Source organism: Chinchilla lanigera, unplaced genomic scaffold (genome assembly GCF_000276665.1).
Source record: "Chinchilla lanigera isolate Chin_1 unplaced genomic scaffold, ChiLan1.0 scaffold00017, whole genome shotgun sequence".
Classification (NCBI taxonomy): domain Eukaryota; kingdom Metazoa; phylum Chordata; class Mammalia; order Rodentia; family Chinchillidae; genus Chinchilla; species Chinchilla lanigera.
In genome coordinates, this window is record NW_004955418.1 from 20974271 (window position 1) to 20993799 (window position 19529).

Consider the following 19529-nt stretch of genomic DNA (forward strand, 5'->3'; position numbering starts at 1 on the left):
CATTGCATTCATGGAGGACATTCTAATTTGTTTTAGACAGAAAGGCAGACACAAATGGTTGCCTCCCATATTCATGTTTTCGTGACCTCTTTCTACGCTGGCACCAGTGTGGTACACAAGCCCGGCACAGCCGCTCGGAGATGAATAAGGAAAACTTGTTGTTCTTTTTCTTCTCTGTGAAAGAGAACATTCTTCAGAAAGTATATGACGAAGGTCTCCCACGACCTCCACTGACCTCGAAAGAACTTCAGTCAGACTGACAGTTACCTTAATGAAACAGTAGTTTCCCTAGGACTTCCATCAGTCCGGTTGGACAAATTCCTGGTTAACTCCAGGTGTTAACTCCAGGTCTAACTCCAGTGTGTTAACTCCAGGTCTACTTTCACATCATCTTATTATCGATTTTATCTCTCCTGATCCCAGATAGTCCAATCTGATACTAAAACGATGCTAAGAACTAAAGAAGCTTCTTTCATTTTCCTAAGAAGTATACTCAGTTTTTATTTTACATTACTGAGACAAAAATAGAATAACGTACAGGTAGTGGAGTAATTAAATACAGAGGTTAATAAGGCACTGATGGAAGTTAGGGATGAAGGGGTAGGAACGTGGGTCCTGACACTCCAGTAAACAACCTGGCCTTGGAAACAGCCCCCTGAGAAAGTGCTGTTCTCCAGCAAGCAAGTGTTCTAATATTCTCTTCACATGTGAAAAAATATGCAAGGTAAAACACAGAATCATATTTGTATCTGCGTCTGCTTCAAAAGGCATCTTCTTTTCAGTACTTGGCCCACTAACTGCCAATATTAGTCTCCCCATCTATTTGATTCCTCGTTTCTTTTTCCCATTGGTTTTGAGTAAATGCTACACATAAAAACTCATGGTTCTTTTCGTGCAGTAAACAAGAGTGATGCACTTAAGATGAAAATACAAATGTTCTGTTTACCTCTTTTCAGGTACTCAAAGCTATGTAATGTTTTTCAACAATTATTTTTACGGATGCCCTTCAAGCACAATTCCCATCAGGTCAAACTCAGGGAAGTGCGCGAGGCTCTGAGAGAGGCAAGAGCCTGGGCATCAGGGAAGACAAGCCCTGCGACTCAGACCTGCCCATTGTCTAGCTCAGTCACTGGAGCCTGGAGCACATAACACTGTACAGAGTTGCAGTGATGGTTAGTGAGATACGGTATGTAAAGGTCCAACACACACTAGGCGTCAGTAGGGGTTAGTACTGCTGCCTCTGTGAAGAGACATTAAAATAAAAACATGTACTAGTAAAGGACCTTGAGATAGCTGCTTACCACGTCTGTGAATAGTTGGGAGGAAGAGTTCCACGTCCCCAGCACCACTACCACTGCCATCAACCCTAAAGAGCTCAGCCACTGCACAAGGGGCACACGGAGACACAGCCCATGCGACACACATTGACACAATGAGAAAATTAAGAGCTCTTAAAACATAAGCAGGCACAGAGGAAAATGCAATTGTATTCACCAGTGACACATTCTGCCATAGAAAACGGATCAATTGCTAACATTCTATGTTATAACGCCAGTCAAGTGATTCGTTACCACAACTTCATTCATTGTTTCAGGAAATACTCTGTAAATTGTAGTTGGTATTTCACATTTCCAACTATTTGATTATTTTGTTTTTAAACTTTCACCTATTTACAGCAGTATAAATTGTTTTCTAACATTTAAAAAATGTTCACATGATATATAATATTGGTAATACACTTAGGCCTGTATGTCTGTGACAGTCACCTTAGCACTAAAAAAAAAAATTACAAAATTAGAGAAATGCATATAACATTTCCCGCATCCACACATTCAAACCCCCACAACATTTACCACTCTCAAATTTTCCATCAATATTGCAGAAAGGGCCTTAGATAAAATTCTCCTGCCCTGGCTCTCAGACACCAGCTAGAAAACTTGCACCAAGACACCTCTGCTATCTTACCTTTCTCACCTACAAAGTGCTGCCTTTTATAGAAATGTAAACAAAAAATAATATAGTAGAAAATAATATGGTAAAAATTTTAAATGCCTTGGTAATACATAAACACTTCCTTTCTTCCCATCCCAACTCACAGAGGGAAGTAGACCCTCTGCCACTGCTGTTTGACTCTTTATGTGATACATAAAGTCAAAGTAGTGACACCCTCAACCCAATACACCTCACGCACCACCCATTAGTTTGCCAAATGCTTACAAGAAGAAAGGAGGGCAGTAACGAGAGGTATGGGAAGCAGAGTAAAGAGAGCAAAGCCACACCCATACATACGTGCTTCTACTCATATCCCCATTCCCGCGCTGGCTTAACATCTGTCCTGCCCTTTGCTTTTCCCCCTCAGTGAGACTGGATGTCCCAGATAGCCGCAAAGTTAGGCACCAAGGATGTGAAATCATCTGAGAGGCTTAACGGATAAACAGACTTCCAGCAACTGACTAGTACACAGCCTGGCTCCCATACTCCATACTACCTAGAAGTCATGGGAACGGGGTGTGACGTTTACCACTATATAGACTTTGGCTAGCACAAAACATCCACTCAGACTGTGGCTGGCAGATCAAAATGAGCTTTGGGGACAAAATAGTAAGGAGGAACAGGTGTTCCCTGGGTCTGCAGCAGAATGGAGCTCTCCAAGCTGCTCCACAATAGGCAGAGTCTAGGTAGGAGCATGGGAGCGGAGGCCACTGTTTGTATTTCCTTTCTTCCCATCTCAACTCACAGAAAAAAGCAGACCCTCTGCCACTGCTGCTTCAGAAGAAGCTCCAGGGCTCGTTCTGAAATGAGTGCTCATGCCAAGTCAGTGTGCAGCAATGCGCTTCTACAGGTGGGGGGAGATTTCTCCATAAAACCACAAGCATCACTAGCGTCACAAATATCACCTCAAGAACAGTTTATATTCAGAACCCACGTGCAGTTGAGTGGATAGAGTGCTGTAGCACAACGAAAGCCCTGGGTACAATTCCCAGCGAGAACAAAAAGGGGGACAGTGTGAATATTTGGGGCTCCACCAATACCAAGTCACTCAGTACCATTTCGGCTTTCCATTGAATAAGAATTCTTGCTGTGATACAAATGGCAGCTTTTCAAGTATTTTACAGTGACTTTTTTATTAATGCCAGTGCTGTCCTGAGCACAGTGAGGGGAGGTGTGAGGGCGCTTCTCCAGGGGCGCATAAAGCTGGTATCCTGCACACCTCACCAGCCAGGTCCCCTGCACACATTTACTATTCCGTGTGTTCCCCAAGCTGTGACCCTGCGTGTGCAGTCATTCCCCTGCCCCCGGGCACCACCCTAGTCTCCTTTGCCTCCTCCAAGGCTTGGGGACACGGGAAAGGGAAATCTTTACCCCAAAGTCCCACTTCACACACACAGATGATTTTAATACATGAGTCCTACCAAATGTGTCCTGGGCTGCCTTTTATGCTACCACTCTTCTCATCAAAATAACACAGACAATAATAATATAATAATTGTTATAGCTAGAGGGACTGCCCTGACGAATACCATGCCAACTCTCCAATGCCTATAATTTCAAAAGTAACACAGGGCCTGGCACTTGTATTCTGCAACACTGCCAGTAGCACCTGGTATTAAAACTCAGCACTTTCACAAGGAAGCATATATAAACAGCTCACCTATGCAAGATAAATATAAATAACTCCACTCAATACAGATGCCAGGGGTCAGGGATATGGCTCAGCGGCACAAGCGCCTGCCTGGCAAGCACAAGGTCCTGAGTTTGATTCCCGGCACCAAAAAATACAGATGCCAGGCCATGAGTTTCAAAATTAGATCTTAGATAATTAGAGCTTTCTAAATACTAGAATTGAGGATAAGGTACTGTTGAACTGTTTCAGTAACATTCATCTCACAGATTACCTAAAAGGATTGGTTTTTACCTGTGTTACCTGCCTCTGTCTTTAATGGAGCTACTGTGAATTCAGATGAATGGATAAAGAAAATGTGGTATTTACCAACCATGGAATACTACTCTGCCATAAAGAAGGATAAACTTGAGTCATTTGTAGGTAAATGGATGTACCTTGCGACCAGAATGTTCAGACCATAACAAAATAAATCAGACACACATGCTTAATCATCACATGGTTTTTCTTACATGAAAAACCCAAATCACAAATAAAGAGCAAAATAAAAGATAATAGGAGGTAAGAAGATAGATCTGTCTCAGATGAGAAGGGGATAAAGAGACGGAGGGAGCACCGAGGGAGGGAGGGAAAGGGGATGGAAAAAGGCGTGAAGATGTGGCGTGGATGTGCAGCTCACACAAGGAATGGAAACGTGCTGCAAGCACAGACCGATACACAGTGGAAAGAAAATCAGAGGTTCATGAAGAGGTACTGAGAGACAGCTGGTATCAAAGACAACTGTAATTCAGTGATTTGGTAGAATTACACCATTGCATTCTCAAAGCACTCCTACTTTGGGAAAGTATCAGTGAATAATAAAAGGGAAATAACACACTAGCCAATATTCATATAATAAAAAGAGATATTTCTGAAAATTCACCAAACCTCATAGAAAATTGAATTAATTTATTTTTGTGCATGTGTGTATGGTTTTGTTTTTTTTTTTGAGACAGGGTCTTGCTCTGTAGTTCAGGCTGGCCTTGAGCTCACTTTGTAGCCCAGGCTGGTCTTGAACTCACAACGATCCTCCTTGCCTCAGCCTCCCGAGTGCTGGGATTATAGGTGTATACCGCCACGCTCAGCTAAATTAATTTATAAAACTAATACTCAAAATTTATTAGAGAGATAGGAATATTCCTTTTACCAAGAAAGCAATCATAATTGTTTGCCATAAATCTTAAGGAATTACTAGCTTTCAGGCTATATTTTCCAAAGTAGTAATTCATTCACTGAAAAAGTAAGCCAGAATGGCTGTTATGCAAATATTAAATAAGTGCTGGAGAGGTTATGGAGAAAAAGGGACTCTTATGCACTGTGGGTGGGAATATAAATTAGAACAGCCACTGTGGAAAACAGTATGAAAGCTTCTCAAAATACTAAACATAGAACAACCATATGATCTAGCTATACCACTCCTAGGTATTTATCTGAAGGAAAGGAAGTCAACATTCAAGAGAGACACATGCACACCCATGTTCACTATGGTACTATGCTCAAACTTGACTCAGAGTCAAGATATGGAACCAGACTAGGTACCCATGAACAGATGAATGGATAAAGGAAATATGATATATATACACACAATAGAATATTACACAGCAATAAAGAAGAAAGAAATCATGTCATTGCAATGATGGAACTGGAGAACACTGTGTTAAATGAAATAAGCCAGACACAGAAAGACAAGCATCACATCTTATCTCTTCTATGTGCAAACAAAAAACAAACACTGAAAAGGGTGACCTCAAAGTGGAAGGGGTGCTATCAGGGAAGGGGAAGGGACTGGGTGAGATGGAAAAGAGGTGAGGGGAAAAGAAGGCAGAAGGAAGGTTGGACAGGATCAAAGCTCTACATATACATGGAAGGAAATGTCCCAGGGAAACTCACAAACTTTCACAATTAATGTGTTAACAGTACTTTTTTCTAAAAGTAAAGCTAATTTATAGGACTCTTTACATAAACAGAATCTATTGTCAATGTGGTAAGCAGACAAGACAAAATACTGGATATTTTTGTCTTACCTCCTCCTTCCAAGTTTAACAACTCAACTTTAAAAGACTTCTCCAGTTCAGGGATAGAATTATCAGTGATGTTGACAAAAATGTATTTGTATCTTTCTCCTGGTTGAAACTCTAATGTGCCAGCAGCACTCTGAAATATAAACGAAAGATTTCTTCATTAGATTATAATTATTCAGTATTGGACATTATAAAATGAGAATGTTTGTGATCTACCAAATTCTCATAAATACTGAAACAGAAGAACCCGAGTAAAATACTGTACAAAATTAAAAACACCTTAGTGGATATGAGTAGTGTTCGCTATTCTAATTACACATCCTTAAACTAAAGAAAGGAGACAGATGGATTTGAATTTTATTTGCCTAGTCATCAAAACAGTAGTCAAGGCCAAAGAGAAATCTTAATAGGTGACATCCACACATGCCTAAGAATTATTTCACTACAACACAAGGAATTCTCTCCACCAAACATATGTAGGACTATTAAAATTATATAATGGAGAAATTGAAACACTCAGGGCTAATGATATTTTCATTCTGAGAGTCGAAGCAATAACACAAATCACTCCACCTGGCAGTACTATTTTCCTTATTATACTTAAATTAAAATTCATAACATAGGATCAGCTCCTCCCTCCCTCCATTGGCGGGACCCAGGTGACCCCGCGGGAAGAGTCCCAGCAATCAGCTCCATGTGCAGGGCCCGGAAACAGCAGGAACACCAGCAACACTGCAGAGCCCCCAGCGAGGACGCACATGATGGACAGGCGGGACTAACAGCATGAAAAGTCCGAAGCAACAGTAATAAGACCAGCCAGCAGGTGGTAAGTTAGGTGAACCAGCGCTGCGCTTGGGGACAAAGACGTGGAATAGAAGCAGATGGGTAGGGCTGTCGCCTTCTTTTCCTCTTTTCCTTTCTGAACGGATGGGGAGAACTCCAGCCACAAAAAACCAATCCCGCCCCCATCCAGAGACCAAGATCAGACCCAAACCCAGCACAAAGCCACCTGCGGTCTTGGCTGGAGTACACATTTCTGGGACTGGAGTTGGACCGACCACAGAACTGCAGACACTAGTGGAATTGCACTACTTTTATTCTTCTCTACCTGATTGGTTTTCTTTTCTGTATAGGGCTGGATTAGTGTTTTTTTTTTTCCACTGTTTTTCCCTCTGTTCTGTTTTTTCCTGTTTTGTTTTTCTTTCTGTATGTTTGCTTTCAGCTTTTGTGTGTGTGTGATTATTTTTTTGTTTCCTTTTTCTTTTTATTTCCTTCTTTCCTTTTTTTAGTTCTCTTTCATGATTTAGATCTCTAACCTTTCCTTTTATTTTATTCCACTCACCTTCTTCCTTCCTTTTGTCAATTATCTCGCTTGATGTTATGACACTTTCACGTGAGTAGACACTGGCTCTTCTCTTTCTTGTTTGCTTCACTACTCCTAGGCTTTCTCTTCCAATCCCTCCCTTTTCTGTCTTACAACTACCCAAAACTTGGATGATCATCCTACACCTCCCAATCTTACTGCTACTATATTTAACTTCACTCATCTCTCCATCCTACCCCTATCCCTCTTAAATCCCCCACACAACAGGGTAAAATCAAGTGGAAAATTATTGCATACAAGTTCCTGGTATAAGTTGGATCATATTTATAATTAGAACTTGTTCCTATGGCTAAAGATATCAGGCTAATAGTTACCACAGTTCGGCAGCAGTCAGGCTGTGCTTGAATCTATCGTCACTGCTAACTGTACTATTTCAACCAGGATATCATCACTGTTATAATCAGTTTTTCTCCCCTGTATGACAACACCGTGATTGTAAGGGGTCATAACCATCACTACAGTATAAGAAAAAAAGCAATAGGTACCCACGGAAGTGTCAGGTTTCAACATAATCCAGAACCTTAATTCACCTAAATGTAAAGGCCAAAAAGCCATCAGTGCTCATTTTCCCTGAGCAGCAGGCCCAGATTCAGCGCAAGACTCTTCCCATCCTCCGAGAGATGCCTGTGCCCGTTTTACAAGCACAAGCGCAGCTCCCGAGGCCCCCGGATGTACCTGGTAGTCCTCTGGACTGGATGCTGTCAGGGGCACGGTTCTGAATTCCGCAGTCACCCTTCCCAGCAGGCCCTGCGCGCGGACGACCAGCAGCTTGACTTCTCCATCCTCCTCCTGCACCGTGAGGTGAGGCTCGCTGCTGGCGGGCAGGCTCATCGCGTCCTCTGGCTGGGGAGGCGGCTCCGTGGAGAACTGCAGCAAGCCTGGGGACAAGTGAGACAGGAAACCCCGAGTCATCCACAACCATCTGTTTTATCTTGTTTTTTGAGACAGGGCCTGGCTGTTGCCCAGGCTGGCCTTGAACTCGAGACCCTCCGGCCTAAAGCTCTGTGGAGGATTTCTTTCTCATCCCAAGCGAGCTTGCACCAATGTTTTTATCACCAGGCTGAAGTCCTGAGGGCATTCATGTAAAAAGATTTTAGTGAAGATTTGCTTAACATGCTTTTGACATGGAATATGTTTCTATACTTTCATGTTAAAAGTAAAAATATTAATTTTCCTTGTTTGTATTCAAAGAAAACTTTTTTCCCCTAAAGGAATATCAACTAAAGGAACACTGGGGTTTAAAAACATTTATTTTCAAGCATTTACATATATTTGAGTTGTATCTCTGGAATTAACCCTCGGACTTACTGTAGAAAAGGGTTAATGACACTCTAAAGGATTTGCAACACTTTAAAAATAATTTAACTATGAAAACCAGAAAGGAGAGTTTTTCAGGTTTCCTATCTGGACAATTTTAAACAGACGTTCTTCCTTTATTCCTTCACAAGAAATATCCTTTTCAATCTAAAAAATCTGCATTTAGTCCAGACATCTATGATAGTTTCCCAATGAAGAAAATTAGCACTTTCCAGCATTAAGACACAAATTAACGTAAATGACAGGGATCATGTCTTCAAGAACAATAAAATATAAATTACAAAGTATTTCAATATGTAGGTATTAACATGCCAGCATAAGGTAATTTTTTAAAAGTTCTTTCAGTACATGTTTGTGCTACATAATAACATTCATGCTTTGTACACGTAAGGTAATTTTTGATTGAAGGAATTTTGATAGCTGTAAGTAGAAGTACTTTTTCATTTTAAATAATCCTGCAAAAAAACTTGCCAAATTATGTAAATGCAGGCATGGATCTTTGTATATTCTTTCAAAAGCAATGTTCCTCAAAATGGAGGCCTAGAAGTGAAAGGTCTCCATTCTATTTCAATCATTTGAGAAAAGTCCTCTTAGAAAGTTCTCAATAAAACCAAGTGCACCCAAGGAGAGGAAATCACCCTTGCGACCGTGGCTTACCATACGGATGGTCGCTAGCTTTGATGGTGATATCTGTGGTTTCCTTCTCAGGATCAATGCTGGCGCCACTGGTGGGAGTTGAACCTAGCTTCCCATCTCCAGGAACTGCAGAAACCAGGGTCACTCGAAAGTATTCATTAAGCTCAGGGATATCATCATCAAGAACATATATATTCAGGACCTATAAATGTAGAAATCCACAGGCATTAGGCAGTGAGGCACACAGAAATTATGTACTAGAAAAAAATAAAAAGCTAACTGCATTCAGTTGAAAGTACTACTTAACATGACTTTGCTACACAAATTTACACATGAAAGAATATTAATGTGCAGGTACATATACACATATACAGAGGGGGAAAGTGGACTAAAAAAATTAATTCCTTAAACTCTAATGGACACTGCTATTATGTGAATCTTTGTGTTCTCTAAAAATTCACCTGCCAATATAGCCAGGCTCCAAGGTGATGGGATTATAGATGAGGCCTTTGGGAGACAAGGCATGTGAAAGGTAGACCCCAGGGGAACAGGAAGAATGTACTGAGGAAGGAGGCCTAGGAGAGCTTGTTTCTCTGTTCCTCCCAGCAGGACACAGTGAAAGGATGCCATGGCTATGGAGCACACACTGAGCCCTCACCACACATTTCATCTTCAGGCATCTTCATCTTGGACGTCCCAGGGTCCAGAGTAGAGGCAATACATTTCTGCTGTTTATACACTCCCCATTCTAAGGTATTTTGTTATAGCAATCTGAATAGGCTAAGACAGGAGCTGAGAAATAAATTTTCTTGTAAAAATATCCTACTCGTGCATTAATATTATATCATATATGATATATTGATATCCTGTATGAAGAGCATATCACATATTCTGTATACCAAAGATACCACTATTACTGACCTCAGCGTAGAGAATTCCCAATTAAGGAACTGCATGTTCTCTAGCAGGATGTAGTAGAGTAGCAAGAGAAAAGCAACATACATGTGTCCATTGCCTCTCTAAGAAAAATATGACTTACTAACAATATTTTAGAAAGTGGATTCTGTAACAGGCTTTAGAAGTCTGACTGAAGCAATTAGCCCATAAAAGTTATGAAATGAGGTAGAAATGACTCATAGCAATGCTTTATACATTTTACAGTGAAAAAAATAATTTCTCTTTCCTTTATTAATTGAACATATGTCAGATAGTGTCTGGGACTTAGACATGGCCCAAGTAGCCAACAAACTTACAATTTATAATAGAAGACATATATATATATACAAACATTTAAAATGTAATGTAAAAATGTCATAATAAAGTTGTGCACAAAGTACACCAAGAAAGAAACAACTGTGTACTTGGCAAAGGTTTTAGAACAGACATGTTTGGAATGAATCCTAATGGATTACATGATAATGAGGAATGTATGTGTTGCATTCATGTACATGATATCATGTTACAGATGTAATGATAACAAAGAATGGTAGCCCAAGCAAAACTCAACATAGCAAAATGTAGAAGGACCTGAAAGAATATGGCATGCAGGGAGTACAATCAGGCCACCAAGGCTAGAGCAGAGGGACATGTAGGGGAATGATTACAAGTCAGGTCACAGGGACCTTTTATGCTATCATAAAGAATATGGACTTCATTCCACAGAGAGCAAGGAGGGACAACCTGAAGAATCACAAGAAGGAGATGGACGAAGTGAGAACTCTGTTTTAGGATGAGTACCATGGCAGAACGTGAACAAGTGGACAGAGCAAGAAAGTATGCAAGAGGATCACTCACATAACTAATGGAATTCTGTGCCAACAGCCAAAGAGATAAGGAAAAATGAATGGATTTGAGAATCAAGTGGAGGAAGGAGATGCAGGCATGAGTGAGGGATGGGAGGAAAGAAGGGTGGCTTCCTGATTTCTCCCAGAAAGAACAGTAGTGACTGGAAACAAGCTACACCTACATGCAGTCTCCAAAATACTGACCACTGGACCTCAGAGCACCTAGAGACTCACTCATAAAAATGTTCCTAGAGATTTTGATTCTGTAGATCTGATAAAGAATCCAATTTTATTTTTAGTCCTATAATGATTTTATGTACTATATGGCATGACCATTGTACTCACAAAAGAAGCATTAAAATGACATCTCATAGCCAAATCATAACCATTATTACAGAATCAGAGGGAAAAAGACATTTAAAAATTTATAGAAGGCAATATTTTAAATAATTATCAAGTGAAACATTTATAACTATTTTACTAAGCAAATTTGATTTACTATTATCTCTCCCAAACTCTATATTAATTTAAGCTGTAAAACAAGGGTTGTTATATTTTTAGTTCAAAGTAGTTTTCTCAAGTAGGAACATTAAAAATATAACACATTATCATAATTACTTGATAAAGAGCACTTTAAATTCAAAGACAATCAAGAAAAGACAAAGCACTAGAATAAAATACACTTGTGCAAACTGAGTTATTTTAGCTTTCCGGAAACTTACTATGTGTCCTCATTTTACCTAAGATTAGTAAAATGGATGTATTTACAGACTACTATTAGGCAGCTTTGACTATAAACTATTTAATTCATTCATTTCCCTCCCAGATTGATCACTCTTCCCTAGCTTTAATTGTTCAAGTTTTAAGAGTGGTTAAAACTTTTCCTCAGTTTTATTTTTTTTTTTTTCATCCAATTCACTTGTAGGACCTTCAGGATTTTGCTTAGATCATTTATCATTTGGTAGTGTTAAGTTAATTTGCTATGTGTCCCCAATAACTTGTAAGGTATTTACATTTTAATGTAAGAAAGTACTGATGAGAACATTCCAACGTGGTCAACTAAAAGAGTGAAGTTCTGATATAGGAGGAAATGTCATGCTGACTGCACCATAGGCAGTGTAATTTATTTATGTGGCCGCCATTCAGTGGTGAGACTATGGTTCACAGAAAGATGTTATGAAATCAGGTCATTGGTACTTCTGAAATACAGAAATAGTACCTCATTTCTCCAAATTTAATGCAAATACAATCAGATTACAGTGATACAAACTTCCCATTGGTTAGCTGTATGGTTTCTCCCTATATCAGTAATACTAAAACAGTCATAATGATACACCCTCAAGCTATATCACTTTTATTATAATGGGATAAAAGAACACATAAAACTGGAGCACTTCAAAACTTTTATTTTTCTCTTGCATAAACACTAAATATTTTATACTATTGCACATACCTGACCTCCTTGATATTTCAAATTGCTAAAATGGCAAGAAGGTGCAAAGACATTAAAGAACAAACTCATCAAGGAATGCTTTCCCAGGGGCTTTCAAAGCAACAAAGAAGGTAGGAATCACCTCAGATCTCTGCCAAGGAAGGAAGGTGATAGCTCCACTGACATTAGCAAAATCGTCTACAAAATAATTAATGCCTTCAGATTCTATCTGTGAGATGGTGTAAAACACGTGCACGTAGTCCAGCGCTCCCCTCGTGCGCTCTACCACACAGGAAATGGTAGATCCCTCCTCTGCGATCTGAAATGGAACATAAATCAATTATAAGTGCATACCTATCGAAGGCAGCAATAAAATTACAATGCTTTCATGAAATGCTTCTATTATTTATAAACTTAATTCTATAACTTTTTACCTCTTGAAAAGAGTGTGGGAAGCCTCTATAGATGGAATCAAAACATACAATGAATGTTTAAATTTTTTAAAAATGTATTACAGTTCAATACACATTGCCATTAATTCCCTCAAAATGCTCCTCCTCACTTGGAACACATTTAACCCATCATTCTTGCCACTTTCTGAAGCAGTTCTGAAAGTCCTTTTGTGAGCATATTTGGTTCTAGATGCTCCATATCCCCAACAGATTCAACATTTACCTTTCATGGTCATTTTGAATTTAAGGAAGAGCCAGTCACATGGTGCCAGATCCAGAGAATAAGGTAGATAAGGACACACCATAATACTTTTATTTGACAGAAGTTGCTGTAAATATTATGAGGTGATTCAGGACATAGGGTTGCCACAAAAAGACACTCATATATTTTGACTGCTAAGAAGTATTTACAATCGTTTGGGTTTTTTCCTCTATTCCTTCATAGGGGTAAACAAAGCAAGACGAATCACAATCTTTTAAATGTACATGTAATTCATTCACTGATACTTCCTGTGTGCCAACCACAGTGCTAGATTTGATAGTTATAAAAGTTTTTGTCAAAATAATCCATAGTCCTTTCTCTGGAGAAGTGGAAATTTCAAGAGGATGACAGACGTGCAACTTAATGATGATTTCAGCACAGACAGAACAAATAGGAATGGTGGTAATGGGTAGAGAGTGAAGTGATATCAGGAGAATTTTTCTAGGCACGAACACAGAAACTATACCGTGTATTCTGTGCAGGTATAAAAAGTACCAAGTGGAAAGCTTGAGAATATTAACACGAGGAAAATGTCAGATCAACAAAAAGCATTTTATATCACACTTAATATAGTCTCAATGTTTTTCATATATACACAGAGGTGTACAAACATGTACATGTGTATTTTTTGAAGAGACTAATATTCTGATCTAAACAATTTTGAAGATAATGATTAAAAATTATAGGGAGCAAATTTGCAGATTTTTAAGTAGACCTTTCAACTATCAAATTGGCAGGCTCTCAATTAATTCTATTTTTATATTAGCAAGCATATAATTCAGAAAAAAGGGACTAAAACTGGACAGAGGTAAAAATACAACTCTTAACATACAGAACGTCACTGTGTCTTTTTCATTTGCATCATAACGACCTTCAGGTACATACAGCCTGTTTGGAGCAAACGTTAGAGCTGGAGAAAACAGATTTGAACTCTGTCTACCAGCAGGCCTAGTCAAAACACTTATCACCACACAGCAGCCCTAGGAGTCTTAACCCTCTAAGCTGCGCTAAGCAGCAGTAACCCTCATGCCTCTATGCAAACAGGATCCAGCACTGGGCAGTGCTGTAACTTCTTCATCTCTCTGCTGGCCTCCTGGCACCACAAGCCCAAAGCAACCAGGTAACAGTTCAGTGGAGCCTTGAGTGTGTCTCCCGGCGGACCTGTTCCCCTCCCGGGCCCACTGCCAGAACCAGGGCCTCCCTGTCACTGGATTCTAAAGCCCAGAAGCAGGATGCCAATTCAGGCAGAAAGCCACCAGGAGCTGTGGAGCTGGGGGTCAGGCTCACTTCTATAGCTTGCTCCTTGAGCCTGGGAATTTGGGGTGTGGAGCCACAGAGGGAGGTGCCAGCCCCTGAATGCACATCCACAACACACCAGCCCTGTAAGAAGTTGGCTGAGCTGGCAGCCTGGCTGGGTCTAGAACAGCCCACGCAGTTGCATCAGAGGAGTTGCTTCAGGCGAGACGGAGTATGGTAAGGCCCGGGAACCCAAGACTGTGCTCATTGTCCCTCCTCCTCTACGCAGTGTGAATTCCTTGAAGCCATGCAACGCAGGTTGCCAAGCAGCTAAAGTGGGCATTCTTTAAGCCTTCAGATAAAGGTGCTGGCGGAAGTGCTAGGAAGTTAAATCCAGCAGCTAACGTATGTATTAAATCCAGTGAAAATGAATCGCCACTTCCTCTGGAAGGAAAAATCTGGTTGGGATCAACCTACTACTAAATGGCTCACTGGAAAGTGCTTGGCTTTGGTCTCCGCAGCTTGCTGTTTGGGAAAGCAGCAGCAGCAGCTCACAATGTCACACGTGAGCGTAACTGCCATCCCGGCCATCGTGCTGTTAACGGCACTGTGTAACGGAGCCTCCTCCTGACGTCCCTGCCGCTGATGGCCTTTTGGGAAAGGCTCCCTCAAACAGCGCTCACTCCTAGTGTCCTCACGCGCATCTTCCCAGTCATCCTTGGCGCTAGCCTGGTTTTGACTCGCCCAAGCCTGGGCCAAGCATGGGCCAACTGGCTACACAACCGGCGCTACTGAGAGCTGCATGTCCTGCTCCTTCGGGCCATTTCTCCCTTCACACTCAATGAAAAGCTGAGTGGCTCTTTCTGGCCCTGCCCTTCGTCCTTCACACCCTGAGTGGGGCAGTAGAGGCAGCTCTACCGCTTGCTCTTTCGGAAGTACCAGCACATTGGAGCCCGGTCATCTACAAGGCAGGCTTGAAAGTTTCTTCCTTGGTCACAGGCTTGTCACAGGGTTTGGGTAAAGATCAAAAAGGTTAGTTTTAAATACATCCAGTTTGAAGTATCTATTAAAATATCCCTAAAGAGACACGTCACCATGGCAGCTGGAGAAATAAGGGTGGAATTTTAGAAAGAGGACAGGATTCATGACATAAATGCGGAAGTCAACGCATAAATGCTGATATGTACAGCCGTATGGAAATGGTTCATAAATACATAGTTATATAAATGATACTCTGTTGAGACAATGAAGGATGATGATATTACAGATGGTGAAAAAAGCACCAAGTACATTCAATTCTGCTGTAACACTTGTTTCAAATAAAGCTACACAGACATACAAACACACCCGCAAGATCTATCACCTCCTGGACTGAACACACTTCTGTTGCTAGTGTAAGAACTCTTCCCCGTGTTAGGATAACCTTCCTTCTGTTGCTTCACAGTCATACCCAAACTGGTACACTCCCAAGGCTCACTTTTGCAAGTAAACTTTACACCTTTTTCAAGGTAAAACACCACACTTTATACTATGTAAGTGTTAAACATTTAATGAGTATAATCGTGGTTTTCAATTATCTTTTTAAACATTGCTGTTTTGCGGAGTGTTGTCCTTGCTCATCTCTTCCACAAGCTCAGTGTTTCCCACCATGAAACAGTGGTTTCTAGGGACTCACCCCTTGGGTCGTGCAGAACTGACTGTTCTATAAGAGAGAGCCTAAAGATTTAAGAGGTGAGAGAGAACAGGACAAAGCAGCAAAAGGACCCAGGGGCTCTGCACAGCCTCCAATTTAATTTCCACCGAAGGTTCTGCACAGGCTCTTTCCTCCTGGCAGGACAGTGCCTGAGCAAACACATGGTGCAAAGAGTTTGGAGCTGGCAGAGTCCTCCCAGCACTTAGCAAGCACTCTCAGCCTCTTCTTAAAGGAACGCGCCTGCGGTCTCAGGGGCTTGGGTGGAGATTAATGCAGTGGAATTAATCCATGGAATCTAATGCAGTGGAATTAATCCATGGAATCTAGTAATATTATAAGTGCTAAAAATAGTAATATTTCTTCTTCTTAAAGTAGTCTTATACATGTAGTAAAAATTCTACATGAAAGTATTTTCTCACTTTATAAAGCAATATATATGCAAAAATCAAACTGATATATATATGAAAAAACACACTAATTCTGATGTTTCTCAATTCTTATCACAATGAAGGTGGATTTGTTCCATCTTCCCACTACTGATTTTAATGAAAATGAACATTTTGAACTAGTTAAATAAACCATTAATCTAAATATTTAAATATTCAACCCTTCCCTTCTCAGAAAGAGGCGTGGACCCAACAATGCACTCAGGAATGTGTGTCAGGTTCTTATAGACTTAAATTTTTACCAAAAATGGAGCTTCTAGAACTAAGACAGAATTTTTTTGTTTAGGAATAAACAAATTAGTAAAACTTTCGTCAAAATCTACAGCTTCCTGAACGTTTTCAGTTTTATGAAGAAAAAAATAAGCACATCAAAAAAAAACCCATCACCATCCATAAGAATAAGTGTGTAAACGTGTATGCTATACATTAAAATTGCATAGGAAATCTAATGATTTAGTAGTTTACTCAACGAATCAAACTCCATAAAGTTCAAATCAGAGACCATCCTATTTTATTTTAAAAATTTAAAAAAAAAACAAAATAACAATGGAGACAAAATCAAACAACACAAAAACAACAAAAACGATACATGACCTCAAAACAAAATGATAGGAATTTACAATGGTTGCCAAGAATCCATGAAAAAACACCTAGTGTGTTTGGTAAAAATCCACCTTTTGATATGTGTGAATCCACAGAGAAAGGACGTTTCTCTGAAGTTTGTTTTTAAAAATATTTTAGCCAAAAATAAATAAATAAAACAAGACAGGCAAAAGGCTAATAAGGTGATAGGCACAACAGATCCATTGTTCTGTCTTCTGTATTTTATGTTATCTATGAAAATCTTCACCTAAACAGATTTTCTCATTCACCTTTTTGCATTCTCCCCTCCCCCAGCCAGATATTCGAATCTAGGAAACAGATTCTGAATCAAGAGTATGTATGTGTATTAGATATAGCCAACTAGGGTTACCCAGGGAAAGCACTTTGAGAAATACTAGGCTACAGAATATAATTATTAATACAGAAGATGATTAAGGCATAGAGAACAAATATCTAAAATGTTTTCTAATATTAAAATACCCATTTAATTGGCTTTAGAATTATGATACAAAGAAACATTTCTGCCAGTATACATAAAGGCACAACATCCATCACAGTCTGCAAAACAGTGATGTCAGTCTTGCACTAGTCAATATTACTACTGTTTCCTCTTTTGAGTCAGGAGTTTGCCAAATCTTTTCATCACTAGAACAGTAGTATTAAAGGTAATCAGTAAGAATCGTTTTTAAAATCTATTTACCCAGAAAAACAATTCAGTATTCTGGTCCATGAATTGGCCCTAAATGTTGAAATAGAAGATTAAGGCCAAACAATTACAAAGCCAATTAATTTTTAATTTCATGTCATGCTTGGGTGATGATCTGTGATATCAGATTATATCAACATCACATATCTAAAAGAATCTATTCACATAACATATGGCAGGCACTTAAAAACAGACACAATCTAAGTTGAATATTCTTATCTTCACAAAGATCTTCTCAAACTGTCTCTAAATGGATTAAGTCATGAATTTTTAAATATAAAATGTTAGTTATAAAAAGTAAAATAAATAACAATTTCTAGAATCACTACAGGAACCAATCTCATTAACCTATAAATATGTACATAGAATAACAAAATATGGGGAGGCAACATGAAAATATAGTCAGTTCCATCCCTGAAATCCAAAGCATTATCTGACATGCCTTCTAGGGGCTCTAAAGTACACACACTTTTATTCACTCTTTCAGTTATAATTTATTAAGTACCTGCTCTTGCCAGGAGCTATTGTAACTGGTAAGGAGGAAGCATATCAAAGAATAATTGACACCTCTCTCAATACACAAACTAGGAAACAATGGCACATTCCACATATTTTCATTATTTATTTAAGATGTAATTACAGGGCAACTGGGATGTGGGAAAAGAGAAGGGAAAGAAGGAGAAATTTTCTATGTATGTATATACAGGATAGTTAACATGGTTGTTCTGTCTTCTATTTCTATGCTGAAAACAACTGTCAATGAGTCTTTGGTTGATCAGTATTGCATTTCTATATCTGTTTTCATGAGAAGCCACTTTGAAGATATCACTATGTAATACAACAAGCATTGTTAATTCCCTACCACTTTGTAACTCCATACTGTCTGTACTGTTCTTTTGCTATGTTGTAAAATGTTGTCTGTCTGTTAATGTTTTCCTCCTTTTATTTTTAAAATTAAAAAAAAAGATGTAATTATACTATCACTTTAACTTTAATGCTACTTTATTTCATAAAAATTCACAAAAGCATACAAGGATAATGTAACTCAGGGAAGAATATTTAAAGGATCTTTCTTGTCTTCAAAAATTTTGAAGGGGTCAGACAAAAATATTGAATTTCCAATGCCCCTTCACCAGCAAAATGGAAAAGAATAAAGTTACAGTAGTTTTTAATTCTTAATATAAAGCAAGTGCAAATGTCTATAAAATATAACCTCTGAAGACAATTCCAGACATAAACCATCTGTTCTCAAATCTTCTTGTTGCAAGAGTCCTGAACACTCAGACAATTACTGAGTTCCCAAAAAGGTTTTTGCCTTTGTTAGTGAAGTCTGTTGTTATCTACCAGATTATTAATGAAGACTGAAAAAATTAAATATCAATAACTCATCGTAAATACCAGTAAGAAGCCCACTGTGTGCTAACATCAAGGACATATTGTGAGAAATATCTATATTTTCCAAAATAAAATATAGTGCTAGGAGGACACTTTTGTATTTTTACAAGTCTCTTTAATGTGTCACTTAAAAGAAAACATACTCTTATATCTTCTTGCAATCAATTTGTCTTTCACTCTCTGTTGTTTTGGTTGAAGTATAAAGAAGAGTCAACTTTACATAAATATGTAACCTGGGAAAGTATGAAGACTTTTAATAGTCTTTTCAGATATGTGCCTATTGTTCTGCAATATTATATCAAAATTTTTCAAGTAACAATTTCTGAATTTCATTGCAATGTATATTTTCTTACATTAAAATCCACTGGCCTATACTCGCAAAACTGCTGTACAGATTCAATGCAATTCCTATTAAACTATCATTAGCGTACCTCACAGATCTCGAGAAAACATGCCTTAAATTCATCTGGAACCAGAAGGGACCCAGAATAACAAAAGCAA

At 39.1% G+C, this 19529-nt stretch overlaps 1 protein-coding gene across 1 annotated transcript in view; it reads right to left on the reverse strand.

Moving 5' to 3' along the window:
* Adgrv1 (adhesion G protein-coupled receptor V1) overlaps window positions 1-19529 on the reverse strand; it is a gene marked incomplete in the record, with an annotated part of 436569 nt that overhangs the window by 370948 nt on the left and 46092 nt on the right. The window contains 4 exon segments of the mRNA XM_013512957.1: window positions 5686-5815; window positions 7742-7944; window positions 9041-9221; window positions 12378-12554. Of these exon segments, the coding sequence (XP_013368411.1) occupies window positions 5686-5815; window positions 7742-7944; window positions 9041-9221; window positions 12378-12554 (691 nt within the window).